At 49.9% G+C, this 24,412-nt stretch overlaps 2 protein-coding genes and 1 long non-coding RNA gene across 3 annotated transcripts in view; 2 read left to right on the top strand and 1 right to left on the bottom strand.

Moving 5' to 3' along the window:
• Positions 1-17,692, top strand: part of Ssu72 (SSU72 homolog, RNA polymerase II CTD phosphatase) — a 32,532-nt gene extending 14,840 nt beyond the window's left edge. Inside the window, exons 3-5 of the mRNA XM_050130087.1 lie at positions 15,444-15,583; positions 16,064-16,182; positions 17,384-17,692. Coding sequence (XP_049986044.1) covers positions 15,444-15,583; positions 16,064-16,182; positions 17,384-17,485 — 361 coding nt within the window. The 3' untranslated portion in view covers positions 17,486-17,692. The remainder of the gene's footprint in view (positions 1-15,443; positions 15,584-16,063; positions 16,183-17,383) is intronic.
• On the bottom strand, positions 13,996-15,461 carry LOC126493197 (uncharacterized). The gene is made up of 2 exons (XR_007589773.1): positions 14,993-15,461; positions 13,996-14,953 (listed from the first exon to the last, which is right to left on the bottom strand). It is a non-coding gene; the product is annotated as an uncharacterized lncRNA (long non-coding RNA).
• An 839-nt stretch (positions 17,693-18,531) lies between the features above and the next one.
• Tmem240 (transmembrane protein 240) lies at positions 18,532-24,029 on the top strand. Its single transcript, XM_050130086.1, has 4 exons — positions 18,532-19,059; positions 19,340-19,446; positions 23,373-23,581; positions 23,655-24,029. Exons 1-4 carry the CDS (start codon positions 18,532-18,534, stop codon positions 23,801-23,803), a joined length of 993 nt encoding a protein of 330 aa, XP_049986043.1. The 3' UTR covers positions 23,804-24,029.
• The last annotated feature ends 383 nt before the right edge of the window (positions 24,030-24,412 follow it).

Below are 24,412 nucleotides of genomic sequence, written 5' to 3'. Positions count from 1 at the left end.
TGAAGCAGGATCGGCAGATGTGTTCTGGCTTATGTGCCTGTGGTGCCCACATCAATCCTTTCTTACTTATGAGAAGTCAGCTTCGGTTTTGTTCTTTTCTTTTTTCTTTCTTTCTTTTTTCCCTTTTTTTTTTCCTGTAAATTTGAGACAGGGTCTAACTATGTAACCCTGCCTACCTTGGAACTCACTCTGTAGACCAGGCTGACCTTGAACTCACAGAGCTACTCCTACCACTGCCTCCTGAGCCCTGGGATTAAAGACGTGCAGTGCCAGCCCAGTGAAGAACTCAGTTTCTTTCCTTTTGCCTACTGGAGAGTCAAGAGTAGTGATTCTCAACCTTTGGGTCATGACCCTTTCACAGGGTCACCTAAGGCCATCAGAAAACATTTATGATTCATAACAGTAGCAGAATTGCAGTTAGGAAGTAGCAACAAAAACAGTTTTGGTTGGTGTCAGCACAACATGAGGAATTCTATTAAAGGGTCCCAGCATCAGGAAGGTGGAGAAGCGCTGGCTGGAGGCACACCTGCCGGCCTCGATGTGGTCGGCCAGAGGCAGTGGAGCAGAAACTTGAGAGTGCCAGTGCCTTCCTCACACTGGGGGCTGCCCAGCTGCGCTTCTGCAGAGGTGTCTGCTCTCCAGCATGTCTGTGATCTCACACTGCGGGCTGCCCAGCTGCGCTCCTGCAGAGGTGTCTGCTCTCCAACATGTCTGTGATCTCACCCTTTGGGAAGTTGAGGCAGGAAGATTGCTGTAAGTTTTGAGACCATCCTGGGCTAGATAGTTGGAGGCTAGCTTGGGCTATAGCACAAGATCCTATCTCAAAATGAAAACAAAATATACTTTGTTTACCTAACAAAGCATGGAAAAATAAAGTCTTCTGGGAGAACTTTATTTCAGAAAGAGTCACAACAGTCCGAACCCTATACTGTAGACTCATGAGGAAAGAAAAAGTTACTTTAAAATAGCTTTTCCATACCGTGCTCTGCAATGGTTAAGTCCATCAGTGCTCCAGGTGTTTGAGTTTTACAATAACCCCCATAGTCTCTTGAACTTTCCCACGTTCATATGTTTAGCATGTGTTAGGACCCTGAGAGTGACCCTAGTGTTGGGATGTAATCGACCGGCAAATAGGATTAATCAGGCTAGCTTTAATATCAGCTTTATTAAGGGAAGAAGGGAATAACTTACAAAACCAAGGTTCCAACGAAGAGCAGGAAACAGAAGGGAAGGCGGGGAGCACACCCGCAATATTTATAAGTAAATTATAACCTCAGGGGATCCCGCCCTTCAAGCAAGGTGATAGTCTGGGCTTCCCCTATACCTTAGTCACTTCTCAATAAGAATTCTAGGTGCTCAGTGTGGAACCCTGAGATTGACCCCAGTCACTTCTCAGTAAGAATTCCAGGTGCTCAGAGTGGGGTCCACATAGTCAGAGCAGTGGGTGTGTGCACCAAACAACTTATTTTTTTCCCTTTTGGTTTTGGGGATCAGACCAACAGCCTTGTATACGCTAGCCTAGGCTAGTACTGCTCTACTGAGCTATCCCTAGATCTAAAACTTTTTTTTATAAGACATGTTTTTACTGTGTACCCCTGGCTGGTCTGTAATAATCTGTATAGGCCTCGAACCTAGAGATCTACCTGCCTTTGCCTCTGTCTTGCCTGTACCTCCTGGGTGCTGGATTAAAGGTGTGGGCCTCTGCATCCTGCCTTTTCTTTTTCTTTTTTTCCTCATCTATCTTCACTTGTGAAGTTTCATTCAGGATTTACTAAGATGTCTAAGCTGGCTTTGAACAAACTCTAGCCGAGGTAGGCCATAAGTACATTGCTCCTCCTGCCTCAGCTTCCCTCGAGTCGAGGCTGCAGAACTGTGTCACTCAGACATCACTTTGTCTCCATTTTCTTATATTCGTACATAGTTGCAAATTTTAATATAAACTAAGATTTAAGCTAGTGAGAAGTCCTGGCTACTCTGGAAGCTGAAGCAAGAGGATTGCTTGACCCCAGAGTTCAAGGCCAATCTGGGTAACTGGGAGATGACCTCACAAGAAAGCCTGGTCCGGGTATTATGACACCAGTCTCACCCAGGAGGCTGAGATGGGATGGTCTTAAAACTTTCTCAGAAGAATATAATAAACTAAAGATATTTGTAGGTGCAGAGATGAGTTGGGTAGCTTGAAGGGTCTCAGATGCCTTCTAGTGAAATATAAATCCTTGTGATCCCTACACCTTTTTTTTTTGTTTGTTTGTTTGTTTGTTTTTTCCCCCCCGAGACAGGGTTTCTCTGGTTTTGGAGCCTGTCCTGGAACTAGCTCTTGTAGACCATGCTGGTCTCGAACTCACAGAGATCTGCCTGCCTCTGCCTCCCAAGTGCTGGGATTAAAGGCGTGCGCCACCACCGCCCAGCTTTGGTCCCTACGTCTTTGCAATCCCCGCCCTGCTTCCCAGTCCTTTCTCAGCTGCAGGCCGCAGTTGAAAGGTGGCCAGTGGAGACACAGGCATTTCCTGTTAGCCGCACTCAGTACGGTTGGGAGTGTTTGGGACTGTGGATTGGGCCTTTACCAACGTGATCCTAGGATCCCACCCTGGGATCCCAGAGCACATCTGGTACTTTTCACCCTACTCAGAAACCCAGGAACCTGAACTTGGAGGACTGAGAGCTGGTTAGAGCAGGCTGTGTTCTGCTCGTCCTTGTCCAAAGAGCTCATAAGTGGGGGGTGTCTGCACAGCTTCTTCCTGAAGCTCTTGGGTGAGCTTGGTGTGCTTCTCCTTTCCATTAGAGTCATGGTAAGTATTACCATAAAATCCCAGAGGATCTCATTTGGGGGCTGGGTATTTTCTTAGCCCTAGAGAAAAGTTGAGATTTTATTTCTTATGTTAAATGCCTGTGTATCATTAATCTTATTGTGAAGCTTTGGCTGCTTTGATTTTTTTTTTTTTTTTTGGTTGTTTTAAAGTAGGGTGTGTATTATGTAGCTGTGCCTGTCCTGGAACTTACTGTGTAGAACAGGCTGGCCTCTGGATTAAAGGCATGCTTTTATCATGTCCAGCTCTTACCTACTTTTAAAATTTCTTCAGTTAGTACTATTTATTTTTGATGCTCTTATATTTATTTTGTGAGAGAAATAGACATACAGTAATGCACATATCCATACTCCTTTATTATAAATTAAATTTTAATATTGATGTCAGTTGACTTCCCTGTTCCTGGATAGGGTGGCTCTTAGTATGTTTTATAAGAATGAAGTTTAGTCAGTGGTTGTAGTTCACGCCTTTAGTCCTAGACTTGGGAGGCAGAGGCAGGCAGATCTCCGAGTTTGAGGCCAGTCTGGTCTACACAGCTAGTTCAAAAGCAACTAGGGCATTTACACAAACCCTGTCTCAAAAAACCAAGAGAAAGCCATAGTGCAGTTTAGGCTTCAACTATTTAGGCAGTTCTAAAAGGAGTGAAGACCCGCATCAGGGAGCAGGATCTTTATACACGGTGCGGGTATAGGGGAAAGTGGCTGCCTCCCTGAAATGTACAGACTATCCAGAGGGGAGAATGTGTTGGGGACAGGGTGGCAGGCAGAAGAGCTTGTGACTACGTTGGTAGTTTGGAGATGTCATCAGTATTTGCTTCTTGAGTACCTTCTGGGCAGGTTGTTTACCCCTCAGTCAGTCCTCAGGAAGCTTGTTAGTTCATGTGGGTAATATATTGGTCATAACTGTGTACCCAGTGCTTTGCTGTGCTGTTCTCAGTGCTATCCCTGGCCAAAAGAGATGTCTTCCAGGGAACTGTCTGTACGTTGGCATCAAGCCAGGTCGGATAAGGGCATAGTTGGGATGTGTGGAGGAAGGAAGGATCACTATGTGGGGATTGGGGAAGGAGTGGTACCTTTCTTTGAAAGGTAACCCGGAGAGCATTCCTTAGTTAGTAGTAAGTGCCCCTTCGTGATCTTGCATAAAACCCATAGTTTCATAGTGCAAAGTTAGAATATTTTATCATGTAACTCAAAGATAAACACCCAGCTTACATTTTCAGTTGGTAGAGGATTTTGTGAGTTGGCAGGGAAAAGATAACTTGATTAGAACCTGGTGGCCTAGAGACCACGTCTGCCATATTTCTACTCTTTGTGGCCAGAACCTGTTTCTTCTCATACAGTTGTGTGTTCTACCTCACACAATTCTAGTAAAACAAGCTGAGCACAACAGTGGCCGTTTGAAGTGGCCTAGCTCCTAGGTAATGGACATTTTTGAAGGTCACGCTCAGCCGCATTGTGAGTTCAAACCTTCTATCAATAGACAGATGAGGAAACACGAGTAACATAGACCTTGTATTCTGTAAGTCTCTGACAGATTTTAGGCAGTATGTGTGTGAGGAAGGGGTGATCTTATTGCTCATGTACCTTTGACTGGTTTGGAAATAATTTTATAGACCAGGCTGACCTTGAACTCACAGAATATACTTAGAATATACTTGCCTCTACCTCTGAAATGCTGGGGTTAAAGACTTGTGCCACCACACCTAGCCTTAGACATACTTCTTGATGGGTGATGAGCTGGAGAGATGGCTAAGCCGTTAAGAGCAGTGGCTCTTCTTCCAAGGTCCTGAGTTCAGTTACAAGCAACCACATGGTGGCTCACAAACATCTGTTTTTTGTTTGTTTGTTTGTTTTTTAGAAACAGGGTTTCTCTGTAGTTTTGGAGCTTGTCCTGGAACTAACTCTTTTTTTTTTTAATATTTATTTATTCATTTCTTATATATACATTATTCTGTCTGCTTGTATGCCTGCAGGCCAGAAGAGGGCACCAGACCTCATTACAGATGGTTGTGAGCCACCATGTGGTTGCTGGGAATTGAACTCAGGATCTTTGGAAGAGCAGGCAATGTTCTTAACCACTGAGCCATCTCTTCAGCCCCTGGAACTAACTAACTCTTGTAGACCAGGCTGGCCTCAAACTCACAGAGATCCGCCTACCTCTGCCTCCCGAGTGCTGGGATTAAAGCCGTGCGCCACCACCGCCCAGCTCACAAACATCTGTTATGAGATCTGGTCAGTTGTCCTCGTCAACTTAGACCATGAAACTCAGTATGAACAAATCCAGCAGGACCGTCACATGCGCTGCCCATGCCTGCTTCAGCACTGTCAGGGCAAACATTTCATTCTTTCTTTTTTTATAGCTGATGAGACCATTGAAGGATAAAATGTGTTAAGTCACAAGTGCATTTACCAAATGGTGGTGATAGCTCACACCTTTAATCCCATAACTCCAGAGGCAGAGGCACACAGATCTCTGAGTTCAAGACTAGCTTGGTCTATAAAGCAAGTTCAGGGCAATCAGGGCTACACAGAGAAACCCTGTCTCCAAAAAACAACAATCCAAAAACAAAAAGTGCGTTTACCTAATCTACACTTGGTAACTTCATCGGTGTGCGTTGTTTGCCGTTGTGAGTGGAAGTTGAGCTCAGCTGGTGTTGACCCTGGTGTTAGGAGTGGTACACTGTCTCACCAGCCCAGGAGTACAGTTTCTGAACATTTACCATTCTCAAGCCATTGAAAAGCTGACTTGTCCTAAGTCAGGGATTGTGAACTTGAAGGGTTGAAACTTGCTTCACATTGTCTCCGTGGGCTGCACCGATGGTTATTGGTGAGGGAGTGGGGCTGACCAAAGACCTAAACCAACTGCTTCCCTTCACAGTTTGATAAAGCCGTTTAGGCTGCAACGTGGTTTTACGATTTGCCTTTTTGAGAATTCCTGATGGTTAGGAAATACATGCACATGCCTAGATGAGTGATAGGAATTCTTCTAAGTTCACCTGATCTCTAGAGACAAATGAAAAATATCTTTAAAACCAGATATGGTGGTTATTACTACTATCTAAGCTTCTCTGTAGACTGAGGCAGGAGGATCACTAGGAGGAGCCTACCAGTGCAGGATCTGCCTGAGTAACAGACCATTCCCCCTCCAAAAATGAGAGAAAAAGGTGGACTTGATATTGTACACCTGTTTCTCAGTACTTGGGAGGCTGAGCTTGAATTTAAGGCTAGCAAGACTGTCTGAAATCGTCATTTAGAAGTGAGTTTGTTTATGATGAGCCCATTAGTTTTGGTTGTCAGTAGTAAGCAAACATGGAACACCTTTAGTGGTGATGCAAATTGATTTTGTTAATGAGGAATTGTCAGCCTTACCAATGAATGACAAGGAGGTCTGTCAGAGCAAAAGATCAGTGGGTTACACTCCCTGCTCCTGTCACCCACTGCCTGATGGGCTATTCATAACACTACACAAGGGTGGTTAACTTTCCTGTTTTCCCCTCCATTTATTTTATTTTTTTGAGACAGGGGTTCTTTTTGTGGTCCTGGCTGTCTGTAGACCAGGCTGGCCTCAAACTCACAGAGATCCCCTGCCTCTGCCTCTGCCTCCCAGCACTGGGTTCCACCACTGCTCAGCTTTTAACTTTCCTGAGTCGTGCGTGTGTTGCAGAGTGGAGCTGTGACTCCACTGCCTCTAGCATGCTACTTGGGTTTATCTTTGGGATGTCGCGATACCTTTTGAGTTTAGATTATATTTATATATCCATTTATTGAATGTTCATCCTTAGTTTTGGTCTTGGGGTAGAAGGAAAAAAATGGTTTCTGAGATAGAAAATTATCAGACTTGGCTGTATGGTTAATCTCATCAGATTGATTGGATGAGCCACATCTAGGAGATTAGTAAAAACAGCTCTGGGTATGTCTGAGAGTGTTTCTTTTTCATTTATAATTTTATTTTTTTTTTGATGTATGAGCATGGAGCACTATGCTACGACATGCATGTAGACGTTAGAGGACAACTTTATGGAAACCGTGTCTCTCCTCACGTCTCTGTGGGTTCAGGGGCTTGTATATGAAGTTCTTTACCCACTGAGTTATCTCAACAGCCAAGAGTCTTGGAGATTGTGAGGACTGTGACCTAATTGATCCTTTGAGTTCATAGTACTGGCAAAATTGGGAGGTGAAGGGGCTATTAGAAGTAGGTTACAGGCAGCATGTCCTGGAATTGTGTTTTTTTTCTTTGAAATTTTTATTTTTTAATGTATGTGAGTGTTTTGGTGGATTGTTTGTCTGTGCACAACATGTATGCTTGGTGCCTGAGGAGGTTAGAAGGCGGCATCACATTTCTGGAACTGGTGTTAATGAACTGTGGTGAGCCACTGTGGGTGCCAAGAGTCAAGTTCAGGTCCTCTGAATGGCAACAAGTTCCCTTACCTGCCTGTTGGGATTATACCTTATACGAGTCTCTACTGCATTCCCCTGCCCCACTCTTGATGCGAACCCTGCCCCCAGCATTGACTGACATCTCTAACTCGGAGCCCTGTTTCTTTGCCAGGTTGCTCTTTCAGATATTTCCTCAGATATGAAAGTTGCTGTAACACAGTCCTGTCAATCCAGCCTGTGGGCGTGTCCTTTCCTCTGTAGCCCTCCACACCATTGCCTTGTCAGCTTAAACCAGTGAGAGTTTGCTGGATATATGTATTTTGAAGAGCTTTTACTAATCTCTAGTTGCAGGTGAAGTGAATGTTTCTTTTGTTCTCACTGAGTTTAGGATGGGAACCTCTGCCTCCTCAGAGTGCACCCTGCTGTGCAGACACAGCGTTCTGGGTTCTGAGTAGTGCTTCCTCCTGTAGACTGTGGTGCTGTCTCGCAGACGAAGCTTGGCAATGATTTTCACTTGTTTGCTCTTCATTTTCATGTGGTTGGTAGCTGTATTTTTTCCTTATCTAATATTTTAAATATTTATTTATTTGGATGCTCTGACTCCATGTACACCTGAATGCCAGCAGAGTACATCAGATTCCATTAAATGTTGGGAGCCACCATGTCGCTGCTGGGGATTAAGCTCAGGACCTCTGGAAGAGCAGCCAGTGCTCTTAACCTCTGACCCATCTCTCCAGATCCTGCTCACTGAAATTTTTAAAGAGTTTTTTGGTTGGTTGGTTTTGGTTTTTGAAGACAGGGTTTCTGTGTAGCTTTGGAACCTGTCCTGGAACTTAATCTGTAGATCAGGACGGCCTCAAACTCACAGAGATCCACCTGTCTCTGTCTCCCAAGTATTAGGATTAAAGGCATGCACCACCTCCACCACTTGGCTTTATCTTAATTATTTTTTTTGGTGAAGAGCTTTTAAAAATGGTGTGTGTTGTCACAAGTATGTCCCAAGCCAGGTACCAGTTCCCAAAGAAATAACTCATCCAATTTTACTAAATTATTGATTGTGTCTCATATGTTCTACAGCAGGTCTGACGTGGTGTTATGGCTGAAGGATATTTGCCTGCTTCTCAGTAATCAGAGGTTTATCAAAACTGATTGGCTAGGGTAGTTGCTGTGGCCATTCAAATATCTGGATGTAAAGTGCCTGGCCTTTCTCCTGTGGACACTCCCCTCACTGTACCAGCAGTGAGATGCTCCTGCTGGCCACGGAGTTCATCACCTTCTTGAGGTCGTCCCTTGAAATAAGACTTCTCTGTGTTCCTTAGGGCATATCCAGAGAGCCTAGAAGAGCACGCTTCTTAGTGCCTTCTTCAAGAAGGGCGCAGGTGTGGCTGAGCAGCCAGTATTCCATTCAGGAAATGCAAGATGGAGCTGAGCACTTGACCTCTTAGTGAAGAACACTGAGGAGTGGAGGTGTAACCGATTTGCAGAGATTCTCAGTGTGCATGTGGTGGGGTGGGTGCGGGTAGCCAGATCCTGTCCTAAAGAAAGAAAAATATCATTAGCACACATACACACAACAAAAGAAAGAAAGAAAAACTGTGTTTATAGTGGTGCTGTGGGTTCCAAGGGACCTCAATAGGTTCTTTATGGCCAGGTATGCAATGCAGCCTTACTAGGGTACGGGTGCCCCCACAGTCTTTGTCCCTTTATGTGCCTATATTCCGCCTTGTCCACTGAAAGAAATCTCAGTCCATCATTGCTTCTCTCTAATTGCATTTCTCTCTGCTCTTGTTCAGGGGTCATCAGTGCCCAGTTAGGCAGCACCCTGGCCACCTCAGGCCTCTAGACTCGGTGCCACCTCTCCATTCGCTGTCCTGCGTCAGGTGTTAATTATCTTAGGGTTCATTCCAGGAGGTAGACTTTGATGCAGGAGCCTACAGAATGTATCCAAGCAACCCTGCTTTCCATTTGATCTACTGGTTTTGCCATCACTTGCAATTTTGTGAAAGCTGTTGACAGCGGCTCTGGTTTGGCCTTTGTTCTGCCATCTTTGCCTGCGGGACATTCACCTCCCAGACCATGACCTAGGATACCTGACATTTTCTAAACCTGACTGACTGCTTGGAATGAATATTTACTGAAGTTTTTTCCTTTTCTAACCAAGTAACCCCCTTTTGTTGCACAGTGGTGCTATTCGAATTTCCTCCAGCCATTAGTCCCTGAGCAGCATTGTTTACAGGATGCTGCATGCGGGACATTGAACTTGCTATCAGACCTGCACTGAACACACGAATCTGGGGTCTAGAGAAAGCCGCTGTCATTGTCGGGGATCTGAGCATTCATTTAACAAGCCTGCAACTGTGCCAAAGTCTCCATTTCCCTTATGTCAGGACACAATAGTGAGCGCTGTCTCATGGCAGCAAGTTCCCAATCTTTTTCTGATGATTATTGTTCATGAGTTTTGAGTTTGATGAAGCCTAGGAAATTCAATGATGTAGACACTTAAGCCCTAGAACAGTGGTTGTCACCTGTGAGTCATCACCCCTTTGTGGGTTACGTATCAGATATCCTGCATATCAGTTATTTACATGACAATTCATAACAGTTATATAATTATAGTTAATTTATTTTAAAGATTTATTTATTATGGATACAGTGTTCTGCCTGCATGTATGCCTGTATACCAGAAGAGAGGACCGGATCTCATTACAGATGGTTGTAGCTATCATGTGGGTGCTGGGAATTGGACTCAGGACCCCTGAAAGAGCAGCCAGTGTTCTTAACCTCTGAGCCATCTCTCCAGCAAAATTAGTTATGAAGAAGCATAACTAATGAAATAATTTCGTGATTGGGGTCACCACAACATGAGGAACCTGTATTAAAGAGTTGTAGCATTAAGAAGATTGAGAACCACTGGGCTAGAAGATTTATTAAAACTTAGTCATGGGGCCAGCCAGATAACTTAACAAGATAGTTGCTGCCATGCCCGACAACTGTGCTATGCCCCAGATCCATCCTGGAAGGAAAGAACTAGCTCACACAAGTTGTCCTCTGATCTTTACATGTGCATGTATACTGTGACCCATGCTCCAGTACGTGCAGGCAGGTACATACCGTGTTAAGCAGGGTGGGTAGTGGTATTAGCAGCACTTGCCTTTAATACTAGCACACAAAAGGCCAGAGGCCAGCCTGATCTACTGCAGAGAGCGCCTGTCTCAGAAACAGAACAAAACAAAACAAAAATTGTGCTTTGTACCTTATTTTAAACTAAATTTAACTGGAGGTTACAAATAAAGTAATTTCAGGTTGTGGTGGTGGCACAAGCCTTTAACCCCAGCACTTGGGAAACATTGGCGGGAGGTTCTCTGAGCTCAAGTCCAGCCTGTTATACAGAGTGAGCTCCAAGACACCTGGAGCTCTCAGAGAGACCCTGTCTTAAAAAACAGCAAAAAGGAAGTAAAATAATTTTGAGATGAACAAGTAGTCAGAGTCTCTGGCCCAGCCTGGGAAGACAGGTACATGAAAGAGGTCACTTGGCACAGACCTGCAGCCACAGACTTTACATTTGTGTTTGTGGTTGAGTATGATGGTGCACTTGGGAGGTTGAGGCGAGATGTGACATTGGAGGTCATTGTGGGCTACACAGTAAGATGCTGTCTCAGAACTTGGGGAGCTGCAGTGATAGCCACCAGTCTAATGTTTGAGGACTTGAGTTCAAGCCCTGGGATCCACATAATAAAAGCTGACTGAGGTATGCTTGTAATACTTAGGCTGGTGGATCCTTAGGACTTACTGGCTAGCCAGCCTAGCCTGGTTTCTGGCCGGTGGTAGCCGAGATCCTGTAAAGAAGCAAACAGGCAACAGCAGCCGAGGTGGTGTTCCAGCCTGCATGCACATATGCACACATAGATACGCAGAAAAGTTGTAATTTTAAAGGATGGTGGTAGATAAATGGTATACACTTAAAGTCATGGGCTCTTACGTACGTTGATACTAAACTTGTTTTTGTTTTTCTAGACAGGATTTCTCTGTAACAGCCCTGGCTGTCCTGGAACTAGCTCTTGTAGACCAGGCTGACCTCGAACTCACAGAGATCTGCCTGTCTCTGCCTCCCTAGTGCTGGGATTAAGGGTGGGCGCCACCACTGTCCGGCTTGATATTAAACTCTTAAAGATTTGTTAGTGTTCAGTAAGCACTCTTGAGAGGAGGCTGATCTGTTCGAGCTGTGTAGCTGTTGGTCAAACTGATTTCATTAATTCACCTGAAGTATGTTAGCCTTGATGGCGGCTGTTTGGTTTTAGGAAAGGAACTCAGTATACAGCCCTGGCATTTCCAATACCTGCTTTCTGCGGCTTCTCTCAGGCCGGGAGTCCTGCAGCTGCCCCTCTGCCTGAGTGGAGGCTGTGTCTGACCTGTGGGTGTTAGGTTAGGACAGTGGTGAAGGCAGCAAGGTTGAGAGCCCCTCAGAGTTCTTTGTTTCCACCCAGTCCCTGTCTTAGGGAACGTTGCCGTAAGTTCTGAGTCAGGCTTGTCTTGAACATGGTTGGTTATGTTTCTGGAGACAGGAGGACTGATTGTGCTGGCCCTTTGGTTAGCTTCTGAGCAGCAGGATGGGTGAAACCTGTGTTTGAGGGGTCTGTTGAAGATTTATCCATGTAGTAGTAGCATGGGCCCGACTGAAGGTAGGTTCTTGAGAGGTAGTGAGAGGCCCCATTGCTGTGGGGTGCTGAAGGTCTGTGTACCTCTTAGCCACAGATGCAGGCATCTCATAGAATTAATGAAGCAGGGTGGCAGAGCTGTGTGCCCTGGACTGGCTCTTGTTCAGTTCCTGCACACTTTCCCTTTCTCCAGGGTGGCTGGGTACAGAAAAGAGCACAGACCTTGTCCTGTGTTGAACTTGACCTGCCTGTGGGTCTGGCCTTTCTTCATAGGATGTTCTGTCAAAAGCCCTGTGCTCTGGGGAGGCCAAAAGCATCCCTTCGGGAGTAGCTAAAGATGCCTGGTTCTGCTCCCACTTGATAGGAAAGGTAAGAGTCCATACTCGGTGTCCATGAAGTTGGTTGTGGAAATAGCTTCTCTTTGGATGATTGCTTAACTAGTGAAGACATGACAAGTACTATACCTGTGTAATCTTAATTTACAAGTGGAGGACTGTATCTATTCCCAGGATATCCATACTCAGGAATATGCTGCAGGATCCTGGAAGCAGGTCCCCAAGGGGCCAGCCCTCCTCAGGCAGCAGGTGTGAACTAAATGGCAGTTCATAATCCACCATTTTAAATTGTAGTTAAGATTCCTTCCTAACTTCCTGCCTGCCTGCCTTCCTTCCTTCTTTCCCCTTCCTTCCTTCCTTCCTTCCTTCCTTCCTTCCTTCCTTCCTTCCTTTCTCTCATTCATTCATTCATTCATTCATTCATTCATGTGGGTACCTAGAAAGACCAGAAGAGGCCATTAGGCTATGTAGTGGTGGTGCACATCTTTAATCCCAATCTTAGGGGTAGGCAGATCTCTGAGTTTGAGGCCAGTCTGGTGTACAGAGCGAGTTCCAGGACAGCCAGGGCTATACAGAGAAACCCTGTCTAAGGTTTGGCGGGGGGGGGGGGGTGGNGGGGGGGGGGGGGGGGGGGGGGGGGGTGGTGTATTAGCTCCCTGAAGCTGGTGTTAGAGCTGAATGTGATCCTGGAAGGGTAGGAAGCTCTCTTGACTGCTAAGCCTTCTTAGCCTCTTTCTCTTATGAGACAAGGTCTCGTATAACCTAGGCTTCCCTCAGCCTTATGTAGCTCAAGTTGACCTGATCCTCTTCCCTTTGCCTCCTGAGTGCTAGAATTAGAGCCATCCACCAGGAATCCCAGCTCCAGTGCTCCTGTTCTCCTCTGTCCATCCTGTCCTATCACTTAGTACTTAGAAACTGTGTGCCCTGCAAGGAGACGAGTTTGAATTGTTTGGTAAATCCAGAAGTTTTTTTTTTTTTTTTTTAACAAAAGGAGGGTTTTACTGTATAACTTCCCAAACAAATACAAATTTGGCAATTGGTGCTAAAAGCACTTCTTTTTTTAAACTTTTTTCTTTCTTTATTTATTTATTCATTTATTAAAGATTTCTGTCTCTTCCCCACCACCTCCTCCCATTTTCCTCCCCCTCCCCCAGAAGTTTTTAAATGATACTGAATTGTACTTCAATATCCCAGGTCCTGGGGCCCTCAGTGTGAACCCTGTATGGGCCCTGTTCCCCACCTTCGCTCTCTGGGGGCTGCTCCTCAGAAAGCCAGCGGGGACAGGTCTGGGCTTCCAGGGTCGGGTGGGAGTGGCTCTTCATTCAAGAGAAAGTCAGCCACTGTCACTGTTGGCTCGTTGCACGTGGATTAAGTCCTGGCCACGGCACACCCTCAGCTTCCAGGAATCTAAACTCCAGTGACTGCTTATTAGAACCAAAGAGCACAATCAGCTTCACACTGTGCCCCCAACTCCTCAGAAGCTTTGCTGGGTTAGCCCAGGGCTTGGCCAAGTGAGAGTCAGCCCAAGACTTTCTTAAGCTTGGGACTCTTGAAGTTTTCCAGCTAACTGGCTGTTCAATGAGGTCGTCAAAAACAGTAACAAGGATGGGGGATCCTGAGAAGGTTGGCCCTATCTACTACGTCCACCTATGTATCCTAGCCTGGCCTCTAAGCTAGTTTTTGGATGGTTGTTGGGGTTTGTGAGAAGTGTCCAATTTGCTGGGAGGTGGTATCACCTGCCTTTAATCCCAGCACTCAGGAAGCAGGCAGGCAGATCTCTTGAGTTCGAGGCCAGCCTGATCTACGGAGCAAGTTCCTGGACAGCCAGGACTACACAGAGAAACTCTTTCTCAAATCCTGCCCCGCCCCCCAAATTGTCAAGTTCAGGTGAGGTGCTGGCATGATTGTTTCCCAACCTCCAATTACACAGAGTGCTCTTCACTTGAGGGTGGTCACTTAAAAGTCATTCCCAGGCAGGGCCATCCTGTGACTGCAGTTGTTGGAGCATTTTGGGGGCCTGACTCTGATAGTGGGGATGCAAAGTGGTGTTTCCCACTATCCTTAGCTGTCTCTGTGTGACTTTGTCCAGCTTTTCCTTGGGGTCTGCTAAATTTAAGTACCTGGATCCTGATTGGATTCCTTCCCAAGAGGTCTACTCCCCTGCTCCCTGTCTCTATCCCAGAAGTACCAGCCACTGGGTTTGGTCTTAAACTCGCTCCCCCAACCCCAGGACCTTGATGGGCTGTAAGCTTGGATGCAGCTCTTGTTGTAGGCAGCAGGGAAGCAGGAAGGGAGGAGCAGCTGATGATGCGAGGAGTGGGGCTGCCTGGCAGCTCGTGGCCAGGTGTCTTCAAGTTACACTGTTAGGAAGATGACTCGGAGTGAGGGCACCTGTGCTTCAGCCTGGTAACCCGAGGTCAGGCCCCAGGCCCCAGGATAGGAGAGCCTTTCTGTTTCCTAAAACAGATGCATGTTTCTAAGTGTCCAGAGCAGCTCACTCCAGGAACTATCTGAGGGATAGGGTGGCACAACCTTGAAGGCCCCAAAGGCAGTGACTCCTGGCTTCTGCCCCGGCTGATGGGCCTGAACATGGAGGTGCCATCTGGATTGCCCTTTGGATTCAACTGGCAGTTTCCCTGCTTTCAGCTGAACCAGACTTGTCCCTCTTGGACCATCACCAGTGGGGTGCTTCCGGACATTTCTGCTGCTGAGTTTTGAGAAATTTGGTGGAATCTGGGTGTGGTGGCAGAGGCAGGTGGATCTCTGAGTTCGAGGCCAGCCTGGTCTACAGAGCGAGTTCCAGGACTGCACAGAGAAACCTGGTCTCTGGGAGGTGGGGGAATTCTGCGGATTTTCCCAGACTTTCTCCTTGCTGTAGCTTAGCTGGATTGGTTTGGTTTCCTGGCAGCGTTGTCTTTGTGTTTTGAGAGGGAACAAATGCATAGATCAGAGCTGTGGTCAGTATGATAGAGGAAAAGGCCACTGTCATGAGAGGAGGCCAGAAATGCCTCTGCTTTCTGCCCAATCAGAATGACCACGGCTACCTGGAGCCGTTCAGTAGATTTGGGTCTCATAGAAATCATGACATCCCCAAGAAGTCAGTACCTTCCTGTCCTGGGGCAGTGGTTACCCAGCCTATGCTAAGGCCTAGAGCTGTGATATTGACAAGAGTCAACTTGGAACTCTAAGAGGCAGGAGGACCATTTATTTACAGGCAGATCAAGGTTAGTGAACAATCATTTACCAAAGCTCCTTGACTCTGGTGTTCAGCTATACACAGAATGGGATTTTGCATATGCTGGACAGAAACAAAAGGATCAAGCCCCGGCCAGAAAGGTTCCAGAACTGCAAGGACCTGTTTGACCTGATCCTCACTTGTGAAGAGAGAGTCTATGACCAGGTTGTAGAAGGTGAGTGCCAACACTCGGCTGGAAGACTTATGGTCTCCAGGGAAGGCAGGTTAGGCCTCAGGCCCTGGGCGACAGTGATGTACAGGACACCCGCCCTCATCCTCTGACCCACATGGACATCTGGAGGACAGCCTGTGAGGAATAAGCAGAGGACGGATTCCTGTATGTTTTTGTAGGATTCCTGTAAGTTTTTGTAAGCCTTGTGGCCTTCAGCACAGCGTTGCATATTTATTGGGCCTGCCATTTTATAGAAACTGCTGTTGGTGCCAGCGTGGGCAGCATAGAATGGCCTGGAGTGGAGTATGCTGTTTTCCTAGGCTTCTTCATGGAGCCTGCATTGTGGGTCTGTCCTTAGTTTCTGGAGCTTGGATGCTCAATCCTTGAGTTACAGTCCAGAGTTCAGGGGCAGGCACAGCGAGAGCTGAACATGGACACATCTGTTACCCAATGCCTAGTAATATTGTGTGTCTTTCTAATCAGATCTGAATTCCAGAGAACAGGAGACCTGCCAGCCAGTGCATGTGGTCAACGTGGACATCCAGGACAACCATGAAGAGGCCACCCTAGGGGCCTTCCTCATCTGCGAGCTCTGCCAGTGTGTGAGTCTAAGCCCTGGGTCCAGGCATCCTTACCAAGGAAGTAGCTGTTGGGGCAAGAGGAGGGGACCTCTCATCACTAGCAACTTATTTTCACATCCTGGTTAATACTAAATTTCAAATAAAGACCAAGAAGTGCACATTCCAGGAGGTTAACAGTGACGTTGGCTTGAGAGCCCATCCCAGTGTGTCTGTTGTTGGTAGAAGTGATGAATGACATCTCTGGGTCAGAGGCCTCTCTTCGGGAAGAAATGACTGACAGTTCACCTTTTCCTCTGGTGCAGAGCTCACCTGGTATTGTCAGAGATGGGTCTGGGGACTCCCAGAGGAACACTCACAGTATAGGGATATTTTGTGTACTTTTGCCTGATATTTGTCTAGATATTTATCCTCTGAAGACCTCTGGGCTGTGCACCTGCTGTGTGGAGGGTCACCCTGTTCAGATGCTGTGGAGGGAGCCATGTGCCTTGCCCTGCCTTTCACCCTTGAGAATTTGTTTAGTTTAGCTGGCTGTGGCAGAGTTGACGTCCTCTTGGCTTCCCAAGTAGAGGCTGATGGGGAAGTTGGTGTGGGAATCCACATTCCTGTTGAATTCAGCCCAGCTTCCACTTTCAGCTGAAGTTCCAGCACTTGAGCTCGTGGTTTGGCTGATAAAGCCTGAGAGACTTTGTAGCCATGCAGGGCAGTGTGGTCAGCAGCCAGCCTGCCTCAAAGTGTTAAAGGCCTGCTGGCAATGCCTGGCCACCTTGTAGGTTTTCACAACCAGGAGAAGCTGTTGGTGTCTGGGGGTAGAGGCCAGATGTGTGCTAGCCTGCTGCAGGGCACAGGCTGCTCCACCACGAGGACAGTTCTAGGAAGATGCCTGCCTCTTCATGCCCCTCGCTTCACTCATCACAGGGTTGGGGTGGCGCTGGCTGGTGAGGCTTCCATAAACCTGTGATGCCTGAGGGCAGAGCTTGAATCCCAGCCTCGGGGTCCAGTCCTTCCTTTGAATCTAGCATTCCCAATATGGGGTACTACAGTGGCCACTGTGCAGGTCTGGAGCCCATTATCAAAGCAGGGACTGCCAGGAAGGGGCCATTGGGATGATCCTGAGGACACTGTCCTGAGACTGTCCCCACTGCAGGAGGGAGGTGCAGCACAGGGCAGGGGAGGAAGGCGGGTCACACTTCCCGAGTGTCACTCAAGGCTTTGCTTTCCCCAGATCCAGCACACTGAGGATATGGAGAACGAGATCGATGAGCTGCTGCAGGAGTTTGAGGAGAAGAGTGGCCGGGCCTTTCTGCACACTGTCTGCTTCTACTGAGACACTCATGGACCGTGCACAACCTGACTTGCACAGCCGCCTTTGGAGCCACTTTTTCAGTGTGTTTTCTCTTCCGATACTTGTTTATACTGCTAGGTGTATGTCGCCAGTGTACTGTACATAGGGAATGAGAAGCACACAGAAATGCCAGATTGAAATCCATTGTTTTTAACCAAAAGAAGTAAAGACGGTTTACTGTATAGCCTACAGCAAGTGTCTGTGTTGGCCTTCCTACTCCTTTGCTCTCCACTGCTGGATTGTACAAAAAACCCGAAATAAAACAGTAGACTGCCTTATTGGCTGGGAGGGTGGGGGTGGGGATGGCGGGGAGCGGGGGATGAGGGGAATGAGACGGGGACTTGGAATCACCGCAAAATATATGCTCCTGGGGGTCTTTGATTTGGCCTGAATTCCTGGCCTGAATCCCTGCAGAAGAGGTACCCAGGGCCCTTAAGTACAGCCCTGTGACATACCTGAGACCATCCTTTGAGAGAAAGATTACACAGGCCCCGGGCTGTAAGACACCAGGATACCGGGCCCCTCCAGTTGGAACCTTTGGACACAGTGCACAGTGGGGTTTGTACTTAGGGATGGAGGTCAGCTGTCCTCTCTTGCTTCCATCACACAGGGCAGGGTTGGTTCTTACACTGTCAGCTCTGTCAGGACAAGCAAGGCAGCCACAACAAACAGTACGCTAGACACTAAGCTGGTAGTTTCGGGCTACTGTCCAGCACCCCTTCCTTCCCAGAAGCCTGCTAGCCTTTCCCACCACTGCCACGATGCTCTGGGATGCTCTGGCCTACTCCATATCTCTTGCCCTCCTACCTCTGGTCCAGTAGTCACAGTCCCTGGTTACTCTGACCTTGCAGGCCCCTCCCCCGATGGCATTTTCTTGCTGGAGGAGGCTGGGTGCCGACCTTCCTACCCCTCAGTGGAACCAGGGGACCCAAGAGGAGGGGCCTTACTTGGAGAAGTAGAGCAGAAACGACCACCCGGTCCAGGCCAAAAAGAGTTCAGCGTGGCACTGGGCAAGGAGATCGGATGAGATGGGGCAGAATGTGGAGCCGAGACCGGAGGGGAGGGGTCTGGGCCTGCGTCGCAAGGATTGGAGTGGAGAACCTCGACCCTGGATGCTGGCGCGGGGCGGCGAAGTCCCTCCCCAAAGGCGGAGGCAGAAGGAGGAGGGAGGAGATAGTGAGGAAGAAAAGGAGGGAGGGAGAAGCCTGGAGGAGGGAAGGGGGAGGAGGGAGGGGGCCGCCGAGCCGACCGCAGGGAGCCGGGCACAGGGAGCACCGGAGGGCGGAGAGGAGCGCGGCCAGCGACGGGCGGCGAGCGAGCGACCCTACAGCAGCCCCCACACCTCCGCTGCCTGTGACCGCGCCTGCCCCCGGGGCCCGCGGCGGCCCGGCGCGCGAGTGCTGACCTCTGCGGAGGCGGCGCGGGCTCAGCATCGGGCCGGGGCCGGGAGGGGCACCGGGGCCGGGGGGCGGCGCTCCGGCCCGGCCCGGCCCCGCCCGATGTCCATGAGTGCGAACACCATGATCTTCATGATTCTGGGGGCGTCGATCGTGATGGTGAGCGGAGGGGCTTCCCGCGCGCGCCCCCTGCTTCTGCCGCCCGCGCGCGCGCCTTCCCCACCTCGCTTCCTTGTTTACCGGCCCGCGCGGCCTGCGCTGCCCTCCGCGGCTTGCCCTGCGCTACCCTCGCTGCTACCCTGCGCGGCCCTCGCCCCGGCTGCCCTGCGCTTCCCCACCCGCCCACCCACCCAACCAACCCCGGCAGCCCGACGCTCCCACTCGGCACCCTCTTCGGCCCGGCCCACTCCTCGCCCTGACCGGTCATGGGCTCTTCCAGGCCATCGCGTGCTTGATGGACATGAACGCGCTGCTGGACCGATTCCATAACTACATCCTCCCGCACCTGCGGGGCGAGGACCGCGTCTGCCACTGCAACTGTGGCCGGTGAGTGCGCCCCGGCTCTAGGCACTACACGCGTGATCACACTTGTGCAGCGGGCCCCGTTCGGCCGGTGAGCCGGGAGCAGGCTGGGCCGCAGAGCCCAGAGCTGAGTGGTGGGGGCCGCTTCTGCCCGCCAGGTGCTGGGGGAGGGGTTGCCAACGGGAACCCCAGATCAGCCAGCTGTCTCTCTGGGAGAGGAAGCATGACTGAGTCTGTTAGGGACCCTTTCCTCCAGTTCCTTTAGAGAAAAGGCTGCCTGGTGGTGGCATTTTGGGCCATGGAGCCTCCTAGTTCAGGGGCCTGGAGGCCTGAGAGCAGCAGCCCTGAGTGGTGCCCACAGTGGAAGACAGGAGGAAGCTGGTTAAGCCCGGGACAGTAGTCTTGCCTATGACCCAAGTCTTCCTCTTGGGTCCCCTGTGTCCACAGCAGGCGAGTGCAGGAGGTCAAGACAGAAAGGGCCTACCTTAAGGAACACCTGCCACAACTGGTCACGTGCAGGGAGGAACTGAAGTAGGCTGGGGTTTGTTCAAGGTCACAGTGAGACCCACCACACCCTTCAGGGACCCCCCCCCCTTCGGTGCATGTGTAGTGATAAAGTCTTCTGGCCTTGCATGTTTGTACGTCCATGTATGAAATAAACATCTTCTCATGAGCCGCGCATGTGTGTACTGTCTGTGCATATACATGTGCGTACACAGCGCACTCGTACATCCGCATGCACTCATCCCAGAGATGCCCTCATGCGATAACCGTTGTCCCGCGGGGCAGACCAGGAGGACGTGGACCGAGGTTTTGGAGGTAGACTTGCCCAAGGTTACACAACTAGGAAAGAGTGGGGCTAGAATCACAGAACCTCACTTCCTCACCCCGACCCACGCTTCCAGAAGTCTGCATACACAGGGCCTAGGGCAGGTGCATGTCTCCTAAGAGCTTATACGGTTACAGGTACAGGCCAGTATGCGGCAGATCACGGGCATTACAGCAAGCAGAAAGGGATGTATACGCGTACACGCACTCACATGCGTTGGACATGGTAGGAAAGTTTGCCGTGTGGCCACACATTCCCAGAAAGCCCTGTCCTCTATCTTTGGTATATCAAGAGGGCTCAGAAAAGACATGAGGTTCCCAGGGCATGTCTGTAGGTGAGTCCCGAAACCTCCCCAAGACAGAGTCCACATCCTGGGCCCAGTCACCGGACCCATGAACACTGGGAATGGACACGACATATGGGGGCTATGACAGCGTGTTTGGTTCAGCGCTGTCCACGACAGCACACTGAATGGTTTACCTGAGCACAGAGGGTGTGTTCTTAGAGGACATTTACATAGGTTACATATGTGCATCTCATGTAGCAGCAAGAGTACTTGTGGACTCATGTCAACAGACACCTGTAGAGTGGAACATGAAGAGAGGCCTGTGTGTGCAAAAATGTGGAGAGCCACATCCTCCTGTGGACAGTGTTTCTGCGTGTGTCTCTCTACATGTATGTGCTTTGTACACAACTCTACATACAGGGTATGTAAATTCGTTGTACAAAGCACTTTTGTATATTGATTACATATACGTGTATGTAAAGTACATGTATATAAAACAATATACAGTTCAGTGTGCTCAGGGAACATGTCAGAACATCTCAGCGTGGCTGCAGTGGCGGCAGATTAGTTTGCAAACGGGTTATCTGTGCACATACATGTACACACGTGGTGTCAGCAGTTTGCCTGTGTGTACATACTTTGCAGAATAACTGTGCACATGTGTCTGCCTTGTACATGACTATCTGCAGAATTTTAGACAGAGAACATATATGTAAACTAATGTTCTGAGCAAAGCACGCCAGCAGGCAGCCTTTGTGTGTACACACAGATCCATGCACATGACAGCATCCCACAGAGACAGGGCGGCTGGTTCAGAGCTGGGTGAATGTGCATCTGTGTGTGACGCACCATGCTCATACCCGAAGTGTGCACAGTGCATGGGTGTGGGGCTTGTGGGGCCCATGTCTGCAGTATACACGCCATGTCCTGTGCATGCGGACAGCGTGTATACTGGACACGCAGTGACCTCGAGTGGACACATGGCAGCATGTGTCATGAAGGTAGGACACATGTATGTACATATCACAGACATCCTTCCTGCTTTCATTCAGAAGACCTATGCCCCTGCCTTCAGGGACTTGGTGTGGGATCGGGAGGAGTCAGGCCACGGGAGGAGCAATTGTAGATACCCACGCTAACTGTAAAGGCACAGGTCATAACCTCTAACCCCTGGACTCCTGAGGCCCCGGGTTGTCTGGGACCCCACCTTGGCCTACTTGTAGGCTATCTAGGTTTCTTCTTGCTTCCTTGGTAGCTTCTTCATGTTTCTTTTCCTGGAACAGCTACATGTTGGGGGCAGTTCAGAGGAACGATGTGGAGGCCCAGGCTGACCCAGCCCCCACCAGAGCCTGTTACAGCTTCCCCCTCCCCCGTAGTCTGGAAGCACTTCTGCCCCTAGGGCCTGGTGCAGCCATACTTTTGTGCCAGGATCAATAGCGTGCATCCATCATGATGATGGACAGGAGCTGTGCATGAGATGAGTGATGGCTGCCAGGTGTCAGTCATAGTAGCCCCAGTAAACCAGCTGAGGGCTGGCAGCCTAAGCTTTGCCCGTGGGGCTTGGCCAAACTATAGACGGCAGAGTTAGCCCCTGGGTTCCTAAGAAGATCAGAAGAGGACTTGAGGAGGGTCACTGCTGCCCCTTCCTCTCCCTGCTCACCTGGGCTGGGGTTTAAAGATATCAGCCCCACTGTGAGGAAGCATCCATCAGGGACATCAGCAAATGGGTACAAGAAAGGAAAGAGTTTTTATCTGGGGAAAGGCTGAGGGTCTACTCTAGACAGACACAGGTTCCAGCCTCTCACTGAGAGGAGGAAGAGGTGCAGGTTTAGGAAGCCAGAAGCTATTTTCAGCATGCATTTGAGGTGTCTGTAGAGCCCACGTGGAGACTCGAAGGCAGCTGGAGCTCCTAGCAGACATGGTGGGCAGTGGAAAGAAGGCCCACCCACTAGTGGCTGTGGAAGTAGGTGGGCCAGGAAAGGCAGCCTGATAGCAAAAGCCCGGGCAGCCCTTACTCTGTCAGGAAGACCCCAATGGTACTCTCGACATCTGGACGGCTGGCTTTGTGGGGTTGGACACCTAAAACAACAGACAGGACAGAAGGACTTCCTCTTGGAAGTTCAGACATCTCTGAAAGAGGGATCAGCCCCCAGGGGGAACCATACTGGAACTCAGGTGCAAGCTGGGAGGGTCTAGGGCATGAAAACAATGGACAGGAAGCAAAGAGGCAGAGAGACCAGGGCCAGAGTGGGTGCTTATACTTAGAAGGCTCTAAAACCTGACCAGCATGGACCTGAAGAGCTGAAAACGGCCCATTATAAGAATAGTACGTGGACAATAGACATGTGGGTCTGTGATGGGCATGAGTGAGGAAGGAAAGACTCCCAGAGCCTCCAGAAAAATGAGCAGCGGGGTAGATACTGAAAGCCAGAAGCCCAAGGCAGAGATTGTGGAAGAGCAAGAACACTGTTCCTGTAGGTGGTCTCCTGAGAGCAGCCTGTGGGGGCCAAGAGGCATGTCCGGAGGGCCTGGGTTACTGGGCTGTGCTGGGACCTTGGTAGGTAAATGTGAACCCTGCTACAGGACTTTTGGAAGGATGGCCTGTTGGGTGGAGCAGACCCCCCAGCTGTTCCTACTCTCCTGTTCTGCCAGGTGGGGAGGGAGTGCTGTTTCCCCTCCCAACCCAGCACACAGGGATTGCTTCAGAGAACTTCCCAGGGTGGCCCATAGGAGCCAAGCCATCCACTTTGGGTCCCCTAACCAGCCCAGCACGGACCTGGGGAAGGCTGGGCCAGGGTTGGCAGGAGAGGTGCCAGCCCGCCCTGCCGCCCCCAGGCACCACATCCACTACGTGATCCCGTACGACGGGGACCAGTCGGTCGTGGACGCATCTGAGAACTACTTTGTGACAGACAATGTGACCAAGCAGGAGATCGACCTTATGCTGGGGCTGCTTCTGGGCTTCTGCATCAGCTGGTTCCTGGTGTGGATGGATGGCGTCCTGCACTGTGCCGTGCGCGCCTGGAGGGCTGGTCGGCGCTATGGTGAGTGCCTCGCGCTGCTGCGGGCACCACTTCTGGCCCAGCCCGGCCACCTGACTGCCCTGTCCCCCTGCAGATGGCTCGTGGACCTGGCTGCCCAAGCTGTGCAGCCTGCGGGAGCTGGGCCGGCGGCCGCACAGGCCCTTCGAGGAGCCCACAGGGAACATGGTGCACGTGAAGCAGAAGGTCTACCACAACGGCCACCCCAGCCCACGGCACCTGTGAGTGCACGGGACTTGGGGCTACTGTGCACATGTAAAGGGACCTCGTGGACGCTCAGCTGGCGAGACGGGACTGCGGCCTCAGGCCCAGGGTATGCTGGGCTGTGGCCAGCTGGGCTGTGGCCCGCAGGCAAATCCAGTGGAAGGTGCTGTCTCTTCTTTTTATAAAGGGGGTCGGGTGGGGGCTGGGGTCGGGATGGCCACTGGGCTTCAGCGACAGCAACCTGGTTTCCAGTGAGCAGGACACAAAAGCAGGCTTTTAGAGGTGCTGGAGCCGGGGTGGTGGGTTCACAATGGGGACAGGCATGGCCTGGGTCATGCTAGCCTAAGGCCACATCTCACTGAAAGCCACTGTTTCCTGTGCACCTGTTGTCCATCCGTCCGTCTGGAGGGGAGGGGTGTTGTCAGGGGCCGGCGCCCATCTGCACACGGGAGCATGTGCATGGGGCGTGTGGGACTGGAGGACTGGAGGGTGGGACTGGAAAGGCGGGCCCCCAGCAGCAATAAAGACGCGGTGGCCCCAGGTGTCCCAGCCCTCACTGTGAAGCCCACCCTGCCTGGCCAGTAAATTCTCCAGAAAGCTCCAGCCTCTGCTTCTTCCATCACCCCTGAC

This window comes from Alexandromys fortis, unplaced genomic scaffold (genome assembly GCF_014885135.2).
Source record: "Alexandromys fortis isolate MF-2015 unplaced genomic scaffold, M_Fortis_MF-2015_v1.1 scaffold_330, whole genome shotgun sequence".
Taxonomy (NCBI): Eukaryota; Metazoa; Chordata; class Mammalia; order Rodentia; family Cricetidae; genus Alexandromys; species Alexandromys fortis.
This window is presented reverse-complemented; position numbering and strand designations above follow the sequence as displayed.

Bases quoted from the DNA above. Each gene is read 5' to 3' on its own strand.
- Tmem240 (XM_050130086.1), top strand. From the start codon at position 18,532: ATGGGGCAGAATGTGGAGCCGAGACCGGAGGGGAGGGGTCTGGGCCTG. The intron at 19,447-23,372 runs GTGAGTGCGCCC...TGCCGCCCCCAG, and splicing joins TGCCACTGCAACTGTGGCCG to GCACCACATCCACTACGTGA. The intron at 23,582-23,654 runs GTGAGTGCCTCG...GTCCCCCTGCAG, and splicing joins GAGGGCTGGTCGGCGCTATG to ATGGCTCGTGGACCTGGCTG.